This window comes from Sinohyriopsis cumingii, chromosome 8 (genome assembly GCF_028554795.1).
Source record: "Sinohyriopsis cumingii isolate HCF-2022 chromosome 8, ASM2855479v2, whole genome shotgun sequence".
NCBI classification, from domain to species: Eukaryota; Metazoa; Mollusca; class Bivalvia; order Unionida; family Unionidae; genus Sinohyriopsis; species Sinohyriopsis cumingii.
In genome coordinates, this window is record NC_142968.1 from 100,568,781 (window position 1) to 100,583,905 (window position 15,125).

General features: G+C 35.0%; 2 protein-coding genes across 3 annotated transcripts in view; one reads left to right on the forward strand and one right to left on the reverse strand.

Moving 5' to 3' along the window:
• LOC149794240 (Golgi pH regulator-like) overlaps nucleotides 1-2,553 on the reverse strand; it is a 51,456-nt gene extending 48,903 nt beyond the window's left edge. Inside the window, exon 1 of the mRNA XM_089968371.1 lies at nucleotides 2,364-2,553. Within this exon, the coding sequence (XP_089824497.1) occupies nucleotides 2,364-2,405 (42 nt within the window). The 5' untranslated portion in view covers nucleotides 2,406-2,553. The remainder of the gene's footprint in view (nucleotides 1-2,363) is intronic.
• A 250-nt stretch (nucleotides 2,554-2,803) lies between these two features.
• LOC149794242 (ubiquitin carboxyl-terminal hydrolase 25-like) overlaps nucleotides 2,804-15,125 on the forward strand; it is a 97,324-nt gene continuing 85,002 nt past the window's right edge. The window contains exons 1-3 of one of the 2 annotated variants that reach the window (XM_089968370.1): nucleotides 2,805-3,126; nucleotides 11,421-11,524; nucleotides 12,998-13,201. In XM_089968370.1, the coding sequence (XP_089824496.1) occupies nucleotides 13,151-13,201 (51 nt within the window). In that variant the 5' untranslated portion in view covers nucleotides 2,805-3,126; nucleotides 11,421-11,524; nucleotides 12,998-13,150. Of the gene's footprint in view, nucleotides 3,127-11,420; nucleotides 11,525-12,997; nucleotides 13,202-15,125 lie in introns of both variants that reach the window. The other variant, XM_089968369.1, reaches the window with a different exon arrangement.

The following is a 15,125-nucleotide window of genomic DNA, read 5'->3' on the forward strand; positions in this document are numbered from 1 at the left end:
AAATCATAGTTACAACCCCCTTTCCCCAACTGCAAATGGTTATCATATCATCTAACTTGTAATGTTTAATTGTTTATTCAGTGTAATAACTACAACTGTTGATGTGAATGTGATGAAAACAGTGCTATGTAGTGCTCATTTAGTTTGTTAATCTGTATGTAAATAAATGACAATAAACATTGACACAAAGTTACAATAGTTTGTTTTTCAGTTATACAATGTGTATCTCCCCAAATACAAAACAATCTTAAACGTAATAATCCCCCTGTAATCATAATCGTAATCGTGATTTGCAAATAATGTTTAATTGTAACCATCAGTGCCAAACAACTTGTAATTGTAACTGAGCACCTGTTATTGACCCCATACCTGGTTCACCATGTAGTTTACGAAAAGTAGTAATGGACAGACTGAGAGGGTATCACAAAACCACCCCCATGAAAGCATGGAATAATAATAATAATAATAATAATCACAAAAACAACAACAGAAACAGCCTTAATGTTGTGCTCTCCCATGTTTTCCATGAGCATTTTGAATGGCTGGTGGAAGGGCACTGATAAATAATAGAAAGTATTGAGGACGTGGTGGACTAGAGTTTGACGCACTTGACATTAATTACGAGGTCCCATGCAAATTTCTGATGAGGTGAAAGGTGCTTTGTATCATTAGGCTTCCATTAGCATCATCTGTGAGTTGACGATACAGATGTACACATAAACAGAATGTGTACCATTGGCTACAGATAGAATGCAGAAAGTCACTGCCAGTGCAGGGGAAAATGACAATTTCTTTTTGAGAAATATTAAATGCATAAATGTGAGCAAATTATCACAACACTATAAACTGGAATCTATGTTGGGGTGTAGGGTCAGAGCCATTGTAAGCTGTCAAGTTTGCAGTATCAGCATTGGATATTAGCTCGCTAAGCAAACTTTAACATCCTTACATTTAGCTATACCTGCATGAAATTTATAGGAATTTATTTTCTCAAATATCATGAATATACCATTCATTAATCTGAGGACGGACAAGACAAAACTACAGCATTTATGAAATTTGACCTGGAACTTGTCATTTACATTGCTAATTACAAGACTACCCAAATTTCACAACCTACATGTCCATGACATCAAAAGACCAACAGTCACGTGATATCAATAACAAACCAATTCCAAATCTGTGTGATATATTGATGTCCTTCATAATCAAAAATGGGGTGGGAAGGGTTCGAGGAAAGTTTGATTAGATTCTTGAGAATGAAACGATATTTTTACTTGTATCAAGAACCTTGTTATCATGTCTTGCCCCAAAGTGGTTTTTAATCCAAGAACGAGGTTTTTGACGGTTATCGAACAAGGATCTTTGAGTACGGCAAGAATCCTTGACAATAACATTACTCTTGTCAAAAGCTAGTCCTACATGTAAGACCTGATGCTGATATTTATATTGTGGGTGTCAGGGTCTTACAGCCTAACTAACGGCGCTGTGTAGTGTGTTTTGATGTCGACTAACATCATTAAGAAAGTAAAATTTTCAGGAATATTTCACACAACTGACAACTAAAATAACAACACTTTTCTACAAAGTAAAGTTATAATGTTTTAGTCAGACTTTACTTACTCTGATGCCTTTTCTCTAATAAATTCAAATTCTCACAAAAGAAATGGACCCGTTTTCAAGTTTCTTTGGCCTACATTTCAGTTGGCTGGAAAGCGATGAAAGCTGAGAATGCTGAAATGGGATTAAGTTGAAATATTCTTTTTTTAACGAAACGAATAAAAAATATATTATGCCTATTGGAACTGTAAGAAACAGTTCATTTCGTTCAAGAAACAGATCCCCAACATGAACCTACTTCGTCATACCTCGACTACCGTCGCATTGCAACAAATTCAAATGTATGTCAATAGAACGTGAAAATGCATCCATTTGCTAGTGTCATATTTTCATTCCACCAGGATAAAGACAGCACAGTAAGTATATTAATTACACATAAATTAGTGGAAAAATGTCGATATAGGCTGCCAAGTGTGTGAGATGTTCCTGAAACTCTGATTACTCATTCCGATGTCAACGACATCGGAACACACTATACAAGGCCGTTATTTGGATAGTAAGACATAGCACCTAAGCAAATCAAAATGTGCTGTCTTACATGTAGGACTAGTCAAAAGCATGTTCTCATGTCTCGCCCTAGACCATCTAGTCACGACAATACTGTGTATCTAAACAAGCATCTAAAGCACGACACGCATTATAAAGCATATGGGGAAATTCTTCGTCAAAGACGGCCTCGTTTAAATGGGTGGCGGTGGGCTAGTGTATTTGCGGTCTTGCAAAGGTTTTTCACTTAGATTTACCTGCGAAAAGAACATTATGCAAGAATCAACAAGGAATGACATTTTGTCCCACTTTTGTAAATTTATTTCGTTTTTGCTGAAATCGAAAAACCAACGGTCCTGTAGTTGTATTGACAAAAAAAACCCTTTTCATTAACACTTATTCGCAATCGCTCTAGCCGGAAACTATAGACAGCCATGAACTGCTCCGACCATGGTTTCATTTGTATCAATCAGTTTGATTGGTTAACAAAACTTTACTCTCAAAGACCTTGAACGATCAAATAAAGTTCGCTAGAACGGAAGTTATACAATAAATATATCGCTTTTCTTTCGAAATTATCATATATAGATTGAGTTATTTTAATTATTGCCATATCAATGTACATGAAACCTAAAAAATCCTCTGCAGCGGAGAACCGTTTGAGCCTCTATTTATAGCATCAACTTATCAAACAAATCCTTACAAATTTTTAGAAAGGGAAATCCCAGGGAGCACAGTTGTCAACATGGTGTCCTCCGCAGATCAATTTTAATCTCAGTTTATTCCAAGGAAACATCTTTTTAAAAAGAAAGCAGCGCATTTTGAAGATTTGGACTTACAGTCTTTTTCAGGACATATTAATTTTGCACACCTAACGTATGTAACAACACTTCTAAATAGATTTGTCATCGTCGCCATTTTATAGTGTATGGAATAACCAGCGATGTCAAGAAGTGAGCTCCAGCCTGTCGCGGCAGCAACATGACAGTAGAAGAAGCAACTTTATCTAGAAAAACACAGGTATGCATACTGGAAAACTTCCACAAGATGATTTACCGATATATACATTAACTTCTCTGAAAGGAAACGCCGAGTTTACCTACATCCTTACAATGGTGTGTGTGTGTGCGTTAGATTATTTTTGTTGTTGCTTTAACAATTGTAAAGTGATATCGCTACGATGTCTGCAGTATGGCAGTTTTTATTGCTGTCTAGCACTGGGGCATCATGATGCAGACGTGTAGCATCATATCCCACCCAGTCACATTATCCTAACACTCGTCCTACAATGTAAGCTATAGCACATGTTTTAGTGCTATGAATAATGTCTTACTGTCCAAATAACGGCCTTGTATAACGTATTCCGATGTCGTTGACATCGGAACGAGTAGTCAAAGTTTCAGGAATATCTCACACATTTGGCAGCATATACTAACACTCTTACACTAATTTATGTGAAATTAATATACTTACTGTGCTGTCTTTATCCTGGCGGAATGAATATATGACATTGCAAATGAACGCATTTTCATGTTCTGTTGACATACATTGAATTTGTTGCAATGCAACGGTATTCAAGGTATGATGAAGTATATTTAAGTAGGTTCATGTGGCAGATATGTTACTTGAATGAAACAAAACGTTGCTTTACAGTTCCAATAGGATAGACCAGTGTTTCCCTTTACCCTCATTTGCACTTCAGAGACTCCCAGTTTTGATACCAAAGTTTGATTTTTACTTAGTCTGATCCCCAGTTTTACACAAAGGAGATTTTTGACTCTCAGTCTTGTACCCTTAGGGGATACACTGGGATAGACATAATATATTTTTTATTCATTTCGCTAATGAAGAATATAATAGCATTCCAGGCTTTCAACGCTTTCCAGCCAACTGAAATGTAGGCCAACGAAACTTGAATACAGGTCCATTTCTTTTGTGAGCATTGTAATTTATTAGAGAAAAGACATAAGGCTAAGTAAAGTCTGACAAAAACATTTTAACTTTATTTTGTAGGAAAATGTCATTATTTTTTGCCAGTGTGTGTGATATTTCTGAAAATTTGACTTTCGTTATACTGTTAGTTGACATCAAAACATGCTATACAGCGCCCTTATTTAGGCAGTAAGACCCATCACCCCACAGAATATAAATATTGGGTGAGGTGTCTTTTGTTGTAGGACTATCCTAACACTAACCTCTTAATGCTGAGTGCCTAGTGAGGTAGTCCGATAAATCAACCCCACAAATCTGTGTTGATACTGATGGACGATGTTGTGGGTATGATGTCACCTATTCATTAAAATATGCAATTCTGCTGCATGCAAATCATTCCGGAACAAGCATGCATACACTTTAGACACATCCTGATAATTGGTAGCAGCCATATCAAGCGTGAAATTAAAAATGGTCACCAAACAGATGGTTGTGCTATTCCAGGTGGATTTACAAGTCACCAAACATATGATTTGCTCAGGAAATATAATATACATGTCACTAAAGGAACCCTTCAGCCGACCGTAGCTGCACAGCCGCAAGAAGTACTGGTAAATGTATAAAATGTACATCAATGTGTGCAGCCAAATTTGAATGCAGATAATTGTAGCTTTTAATGAATACGTGATATCAGCCCCTCAACTGAAAATCAATATCATCACTGGTGAAGGGCTGATTTATTGGCCTACTAGTGAGGCAGCTGTTAGTGCCATTTTTATAAGTCGTGATATGACTTGGCCAAGGATCGAACCCACGAGCTACCACATCAGAGGTGGATGCTCATGGCATTAGGCCACCAGAGCAATCTCATCCATAGAATAAGAAATTTTAAAAGACACAGTATAGGTAACACTGATTGGATTTGCCAAGGCTATTCACAAGGCCACCGTGCACCATAACTGGGAAAGACTATTTGCACATAATGATATTATTGACTGGCAGTTTAGGGACTGATCACTTATTCATTAAAACTTGCAAAAATCTGCAACCAGTTTTGACTTCACACATTGGTGTACAGTTTATAGATCTACAAGTATTTCTTGCAGCTGTGGAGCTACCATTGGCTGAAGGGTTCTTTTGGTGACATGTACATTATATTTCCTGAGCAAATCCTATGTTTTGCAACATGTAAATGCACATGGAATTGAACAAACCTCAGTCATATGACCATTTTGAATTTTGTGCCAGATATGTCTGTTACCTAATACTGGTGAGAGTCTAAAGTAGATACAGGTGTGCTCAGGAAAGATTTGCAACCAGCAAAATCGCACATTTTAACTAAAAGAGATCAACATATTGTCTGTCAGTATCAACACAGATTTGGGGGGTTGATTTATTGGACTACTGCTGTGTATATCGATAATTTAAAAATAGGTTATAGAAAGATACTCTTACAACTGTCATGTACTCAATATGTAAAGTATGTTAATTTTTTTATATTAATATTAATTTTATTTGTTCATAATTGTTGTTTAAACATGTAGAGTGCTGAACTCTTTCATCTCTAGACTGGTAGAAAGAAATTTTCAAGTAAATATTAAATGAATTGCGAACTTGTTACTCAGTCAATAAACATTTTCTGTTATTCATTCAGAACAACAAATTTTCTTTTTAGTCTGTGCTCAGATTAAGTGGCAAGCTGAAGTTATCTATGCACAAGCAAGGAGGGGATAACTCTAATATGCACTTGAAAATTAAAATTAGGCTAGGAGATCAAAACAGGTATTTTTTGCGCATTACCTTGTGTTCAAGTGGAAATGTTAAATATGAAATTTTTACTTTTTATTTCATGGAAAATCCCCAAATCTTGCATATCTGGAATTATTTTAATTTTAGCACTTATTTTAAGGTGAGTAAAGACTCAACAAAATATTTAAATTGCATTTTAGTCTCTTATTTGGCTGAAAATGCGCTCTCCATATACATTTTTAGAAAGAGCCATGTTTGAGTTATTTTTGAAAATTTTAGTTGATGTGAATTGTCCAAAATTGGGTTTTTAATTAATTTGTCAGACATATAAACCAAACCGAAAGATGTATTAACATTTTGACAGAAGTAGTACAAATAACTTAGTGACATCATTTTCAAGGCTCAAAAATAATGTTACACCGCAAATTTATATAACCCTTTTGACCAGAATCAGCACATTACATTCTGGTGAGCTAGTTTGACAATTTTCAGCAACAAGCTCAGTGTATTGTTATAAATATGACAACCTATTGCCATCTTCACGAAGCGTCATTATATATAGTCTGAATTTTTAATTTGCAGCTCAGTGTTTACGAATATATATTGGTGAAATTGAAACAGATAGTAATACGCTCTCTGCACTTTTGATTGACCCAGATTGTGCTTTTTTTGGAGTCATCATAATGCACAATCTGAGACAAATTTCTCTAAATTACCATAATACATGTATACGGAAAAATTTGAATATGTTTTAAATGTATTTTTGTTTATTTACTTCTATAAATTCGTTAATACCTTAACATTTATTTACAAGGTATTATCAAAAATGTTTCTATTTGTTTTACACTTTTGCAAATTCCCCTTTGGTTGAGTAGAAAACTTTTAATCTCCAAAGGTCAGAAATTTTATGATTGGTTATTTATAGATTTCAGTTTGTGGACATCTTAGGGTTTATGGGGGAAAGATATAAATAGTTCATTGGGGAAAGATATAAATATGTAATAATGAGACCATGATAAATCCAAAGAAGTTAATATTACACCTTGAACATGCATTTGTCAAAAAATACCTTGCTCATAGCTAATAAAGTGTATAAAGAGTTTGAAAGTAGCAGATTTTTAAGTAATGTTATCTGTGTACCATTTATATTCTGCAGTGTTTTATTTACATTTGCATAAGAAATTGCTGGAACATAATTACTTTATGCAAGAAAACAAAGCATACATTCAATATAACAAAATTAAAGACTTCCACTGAGAATAGTTGCTGGATTTTCTGTGTGACAGAGCAATATATTTCCTTTCAGTTGCAGGGAGTAATATATTGGATGAGGATATTTTTTTTACTGATTCTATCTTTTGAAAATTGGCAGTTGAAAAAGTAAGATTGAATTATACAAATTTATGGGGGAAACCCAGGTTCTTCCACCACCATTTTATACTGGCCACCATGTATTGCCTATCTTGTGCTGAAAAATGGCATTAAACCCTACAACAGCAACAACCAAACTGAGACAGACACCAGTCACAATGTGAGTATTGCTCTTGAATAGCAGCTGTGCAAATAGTTTTAAGTTTGTAAACTTTATGGTGTTTCGTAGTCTGAGAAATTGTCTACCAAGCCATCAATGATATTAATATATTTTACGTTTAGTTCATTTTACATCATTCAGAATAATTTGGACTCATCCCTAACTGGTCACTGTGCTGAAATTCTTTTCTATTGCTGACACACAGCTGCTGTGGAAATAATTTTTCAAAAAGTGGTTGTTGTTGTTGTTATAGGGTTTAACGCCATTTTTCAGCACAAGATAGGCTATACATGGCGGGCAGTATTAATGGTGGAGGAAGAACCGGGAAAACCCCGGAAAGAACCACCGACCCACGAGAAGCTACCAGCAAGCTTTCTCACATATCCACATTTGCCGAGCCTTGGACTCGAACCCATGCAGACAGAGGTGAGATGGCAGTGATCCATGACGGACAGCGCTTTAGACCACTCGGCCACTCGGGGCCCCCTCAAAAAGTGGTACATGACAGCCATGTAAATAGACACTTCCAAATAAAGTTAGAAAATAATGCATTGATACGTTGGCCAGGATGACCTTTTGTCATAGTACTGAATTTTAAAATTACTACTCCATTGTAGAATTTGTTAGCATTGGAATCTTCCATTAAATGAATCGTTTTTGATTTCTCATGAAAATAAATGTTATACTATTGATAAAGTCTTTATATTTTGGCTGAGAGGGGCATGATCATTTATCATGGTAATCAAACATGGCATAACATGCAACATATTCAAAAACCGCTCTGGTAACCTAAGTGGTTTGAGCATCTGCCTCACAAGCAGGAGGTTGCGGATTCAACCCCCAGCTAAGTCACACCAAAAACTTTAAAAAATGGTACTAGCAGCTGCATCACTTTGCTCTCAGAAGAAGAGGTTAGTGTTAGTGACTGGTCAGCCTGATGTTAGGATAATGTGAGTGGGTGGGACATGATGTCACATGTCTGTGATATGATGCCCAGTGTTAGACATCACTATAAACTGCCACATTGCAGACATTATAGCGATATGACTGAAAAATTGTTAAAGCTATGTTAACAATCCTAATCACACACGCAATACATTCAAAGGAAAGCAGAACTTGTATGTTATGTTATCCAGTCAGTGCAAGAATTACTGGTCTTATGTTTACGATTTTGTTGCATTTGATTCAAATACAAACTACATCTCTCACATGATAACCAGCACACAGTGGGATCCCAACATAGACTGTACTATAAGCAAGTGTGCAAGTTACTGAGGGACCTCCAAAAAGATAAGAAGGGGATGCCATCTTTCCTTGACATTGAGAAAAATGGGTGGGGAGTAACTGGGCAGTTTAATGGTTGAAAACAATTTGCAGTCAAGAATCATTTCTAGTGAAGTTGTTGGCTTTTTTAAAAGTACATTTTCTTTATTTTCAAGGTACTCAGTCTCAGAAAGATCGTTAACAGCATTACTCCAGGGGGGTTAAACAATCATCACATGTACAAGAAAACATTGTTTGTTACATCACAGCCATTTGTCGTTGATATACAACAAAACGAGATCCCTTTCTTTTCCAGACACTTGGGACATGTCATGTTTTCATTGCATTTAATAGTAAAACTTCTTATCATTGAAGAATGTTCAGTGTTTCAGTATAATAGTTTTAAGTGTACTACAAAGTCTAGAAACAGTGATGAACCATCAGAAAAGCTTTTTCTCCAGAAGCACTCATTTTGCATGGTGCCTTGCTGTGTTGGATGACATTTGTTAATGAGGAGGCTGATTTAAGGTAGTTAAAGTATTCAATAATATTTATAACATTATATGAAATTGGTTCACATGACCATGACCCCACTATAGCGCATTCCATTATAATGTGAATTCGAATATAACACGGTCATGGTGTGGCTCCCGAAAGTTCATATAAATGTACAAAAAAAAAGTAAAAATTTGCTTATCATTTTGGGGAATAGATCGTGTATGAATAATACAAGACGATCCTGGCTTGGCTCCTGAAATTTTATATGTATTTTTCTCGTACACGAAAAAGTATTCTTTTCTTCTTAAAAGCAAGAAGAAGAAGAACAAACATAAAAAGTTTATTCTGGGATCACGTAGGTCTTCGCCAGTGTTGCAAACTTGGATTGTTTTTCCTTATTGGTTGCTAACATACCATGTGGTTTTTTTAATTTATTGACAAGATTGTTGGCTGTTTAAACTTTTATATACAAAATTTGGTTTGTAATTGGAGTGCAGAAATTCAGAGGCCCCATGAAAGGAAGCCACAAAATGGATATAAAATGCACTGAAATTTATCTATTGTTACATAAAGAAATTCTTTGTCCATACTGACAAACCATCTAAACAGTGCATTGTTATATCATAATCCGCTTATCTTGACATCTAGGATGAGTTCTGTATGTTGTGAAATATCCGCTGTTTTGTTGTTGACATTTCTGGTAACGGAGATGAATCGGACGAGGCATTGTCTCTTAATCTATCTTTCATTGGATTTTCGGCTTCTCGCTAGTAATTAATATATTTATTTACAAAGACTGACATTTGTATGTGGATGGTAAGTAAAATTCCTCTTCTTTTCAGTCAGAATTAAATCCTTCAGAATGCTCATGTTTTCTGTAATAATTCCTGTCATCAGAACACCTGTGTCTCTATCGTCCGTTGAGCCTTTGTTAATTTTCAGGCACATGCGTGGAAGGCAGCATCACACTGCTACCACAAATGTAAAAAAAAAAAATACGTCTTACTTATTGGTTTATTCATTAGATATGGAGGGACAGTAAATAGAATAGTCTAAACGACGGCCAATTCCTTTTTAAAAATGTACCCAGGTAAAACAGTTTGCTGAAATTTCAAAGGAAACAGATTACATTTGACGCATCGACTGTTATGAAAACATACTCAGCAAATGGAAAAAATACCAGCCTCAATCATGCAATAGAATTTTTTGATGTTGCTGCCACAATAAGAAATGGGCATTCGTTTGGTTCTCCAAAGCTGTCCTTTAGCAGTGACTTCAATAGCGCATGCACCCTTCATCAAAGAAAGCCGAGTACAATCTTTCAGTAACAGCAAAGAACTTTTCTTCAAAGGAAGTCAGTACCAAACTTAAATAAAAGTGATGGAATCTGATGGATTTTTGCATTTTTCAACGTGACTGGAACACTTTAACTGTGCTATGAAAGTTCCCTTTTTGTAGGGAAAAAGTTTATGCTTATGAACGCTACCAGTGGCGGCTTAAAACGAAAACCATCTTTTCCCGACTTGGAATGTACTTTAAAGTAAATGTGCTTCATCATTCGTTACGTGATTGTGCTATGTTTTTCCACTGAATTCAGACCAATATGACCTGTTACAAAATTAATGAATATTTTAAAGCTGTGTGTGTGCATATATTCAATGGAATCACTTGTATTGTGGATTCAATGTATATGATGAGGTTCACAGGTGAGTACACGGTGTTGATACTGTATTCATGCTATACATTAGACATTTATATATAAACAGGATTCACGTATATGTACCAATTCATGGTTCTCTAAATAAAGTAAACTATTATGTCTTCTCTGTTTTCACTACAGGTGTATTTCTCATTTAAGATGCATCAATTTAAGATGCTAACTGTGCCGACAAAGCATGTATTTACCGCCAGCATTTATTACCCCACACACACACACACCCACGATTTTTTTCGGGTACATTTTCTTCAGCTAACTGACTTGGTTGCATATAACACAGTTCAGTATGTAACACGGTTGGGTTTTAAGACTCCTACTGTGTTATAGCAGGGTCACACTGTATGATTTGAAGGCCTTTTAACTTTTCTTTTATTCTATATCTTTTATTTGATTTTATACAAAGACATAATTGACGTAATAATGCAAAAAAGGTCAGCCTCTTAAATGTATCTGTTTTTGTAATAAATACTCTACAAGTCAGAGATCAAAATATAGCCAAGGACAACTAAACTGTAATGCGGGGCAACTTTATTTACCAATCTTACAACCTCATTGGGCAGATGAAAAATATTCATAAAAATTGATCATTATAAAAATTATAATGGATTTTTACATATTTTTCAGGCACAAAACATTGGATCCTTACATTGTCCCTCTGGGTACCTAGAGCAGTGTGCCCGAATTATCTCCATATAATTCTGTAGTTGAGTGTTGGGTGATTGCTATTGGTAAGAGGCCATATTCATCCACGTGTGTCAGCTGCTTATTATCAAATAAAGTAATCATAGTCCACACTACCAGCTCTCGGGGTGAACCCTTCAAGAAACAAGTCTCATGAATAGTAGTCTTTCGTGAACACACCAACATCTTTCTTTTTTTAACTCGACACACTGAATGCCTATGATGTAGTATCCCACTTATTATTCTGCGGAAGAAATGGATGCTTACTAAAGAGCATGTGACAGTTGCTTCTGATCTGGCAATTTCAGAAATTAAATCGATCACAATTGTAGTTGAATACCATATTGGCTTGTGGACTGTTGCTCAATAAAAATCCAGTATGGAAAGTTTACAGTTCCCGGACTATTCAGACATGATGTAAACCCAGATAAACATAAAACATGGAAGAGTTTCTGGGCGGGGGTAAAGCTGATGGACAATAAGACACTCAGAAAAAGGAAATTGTTGATGATCTTGTATTTGCTGATCTCTATTAAATAAGTGTTTATACTTGTATGCCACTTTTCCATTTGCAGTGATGATGGGGTTCTAGAAGTATTTTATGCAATTACTACCGTATATGTGTGTGTGAGTTCCTAGAAAAAACTCTTTTGAATACAAAACAATCTGATGTGAGAGATGATAAATTACAAAAAGGATGTCAATATCACAACTTTAAAATCAGTATTCTGATTTTGCTTTTTTACAGATGATACTGATATTTATTCACATTATTATCTTTTATTACATCAACCCATTTACAACTTGCCTGATCTTTAAACAGAATGACACAAGTATAGATCATGAATGTATCAAGTAGGTCCTACAAATCTTAACAGAGCCTATCAGAAGGCTGGGTCTGGGCTCGCATGTTTGTACGTAGGTAGATATGTACAATTGAATGTATGTACTACTATGCATTAGCACAATCCTGGCTAATATAGTGACAGTTACAAATTGGGTTCTTCAAATATAATAATTAAACATCCCCCAAACAAATTTATTTTTATCAGATAAACCCTTTCAGAAAAAAGAATCCTATTGTTGGCTAAAATGTTAAGTCTAAGGAGAAAATAACGTTTTATACACATTATTAAGTTTAGTTTTAAAATGATATTCATTAGCAAGGTCAAGGTAATTAATACCAGTTAGTAATTAATTTCCAGAGTCAACCAAGCCCTATTAGTGCTTACATACAGGAACATTAAACACAGGGTGGAAATGTAATGTGCAGTTGATGATGATCTTTTTGTTTTTTTGTAAGATGGAACAGTCTCCTCATCAACACCAAACCTGTATGCCAAAACAGCTGATTTGTTGGACTATACAGGACAATATTTCATAATGGGGAGTATTAATTTAATGAAATACAAGAAAGAAATGGGAAATCTTAGAGCTTGCACTTTCAGTATAAAGCACTAGTGAATTTAAGGTGAACCAAAAGATCCATTTTCTTGAAGCCTCTTTTTCTTAACTTTCAGCCAAGAGTTCACGATAGTGTCAACTCCAAGGTGACCGATCAGGTTAATCAAATTAAGGAGATCACAGGAATTCTTGATGATTATATTATCAATGAAGCTATAAATGCATGCAGGAACAACAGCGGCAACTTCGAAATTGCTGAGGTAGTGAATATGCTTGTATCAGATGAGTCCATTCACAAAAGAGCAAATGACAAAAGAAAGGTATGAGGATTCATGGCTTTTTAAATTTCAGATTGAGATTTTATTTTATCATTAGGAATGTAATCTTAGGAAATGTAGACATTGAAATGCAAAGATAACCAATCAGGAAATGTCACAGATCAGAACTTAATATTTTTTTGTAAATTATTACTGTAGACAAGGCATGGAAACCAATCTAAATATGTAGACACCTGTTCATAAAGGGATGCATTTTATGGTCCTGTTTGTGTGCTGTGTAGATAGTTTTCACTGAACCAAACTATTCCTGTACTCTTTGAGCATAAAATTAATGATGCTTACTTGCAAAATAATGTAGTATTTTTTTTTACAATGCTATGTGTACAAGCAATTTAAAATCTTAAAATATTCATGGGTTGGTATGCTTTTCCATGGCTTCAAAAGTGTTCCTTTGCTTATTTGTTCTGCAGAAAAAGTTACTTTTAACTTGTCATGCATCAGTTTTATTCATTCTACACTATAAAATACTGAACCTGATTAAAATGCCCCTTGTCCAATCAGATGAGCATTTTGGAAAAGTGACTTCCCTTTCCTCAACCGCCACTGATAAACAAACATGAACAGTTTAGTGGCTATATGTATGTATATATATTATATATATATATATATATATATATATATATATATATATATATATATATATATATATATATATATGGTATTACCAGTATACTATTGACATATCTTTTTCTAATGTCTGATGAGACATAGTGAAGTACTTTTTAACAGGAGAGTAGTTGTTTTCTGCTTGTGAATTTTATTTCATTTTTAGAGTCTGCTAAATATTTTATCATTTGTTGAATTGGTGTGTCTTCTGCCCTCTCAATCTGATTAAAATTGATCTCCATTGTCCTCCACGAAGATTCAAAAGAAACTGCTTAAGGGTCAAGTTCAGGTGATTGTCAGAATCACTAGTTTTATCATCCAGTCAGATGAAATCTTATACGTCGCACTTGGGAGACCGAGCAGTATAACAGAAAAACATGAATCTGCGGAGAATGATTTGATTCACTTTCAAATTTCCAAGAGCTTTTTTTCCATTGGTTAACTAAAAGGTTACCAGACCATGACCCCTTAGCAGTCTCTGTCAGATCTCCAAGTGGTGGAGATCTGATATTAATCAGATTGGTGGAGATCTGATGAATATCTTGCTGGTTGTTGGCATCAGAGTTTCTCTGCCATTGATATCAGTACTAAAGCTTGTTATTGATAGGCTTTAGTGTAAATACTTCCTGTGTTTATTGACAAACTTTCTCATTTCAGCACAATGTCTTTTACAGGGTGTCAGCTATAATGTAAATTTAATCCTCCCACTTGAGTTGCTATGTTTAGATGGCAACTTATACAACAATTAACATACACACAGCATGTTCATCTGCTATTAAGTACTGACCATTTAATTTTTGAGGGGATGGAGGCTGCAATTGTATTTCAAACTGAGATATTTATTTTCTGTTATCTCATGATAATTATTTTTTTCCTCAACAAATAATATAATGGACATGGTATTGCTTTAAATCAGAGCAAGATAGTCCTTCATTTGAGAGCTGGAAACTAACACAAATTTATTTGCCCCTGCTCTAGAAAATTAAAGTGTTGGTCGCCATTATAATTATGGTGTACCATGGTACAGATCATGGTACATGTATATTTTAGAAATACCATTGTACATCATTTTTCTTGGTTCTCAGTCCCAATTGCCTTGATAGGATTTGTTGCAATGCAAGTTTGAGGTCTTCACAGGTCAATTTTTTTTTCAGTTTTCTTTAGTTTCTGCTTTAAATCATTAAAGATTTTCAAGGGATGAAGCATGTGCTTCCCCTTCTGATGCCATCTCATGTATACTAGTCCAGGTTTTATGAAGGTCACAACATTTTTTTATACTCCTTTTCTGCACTTTTTCTCT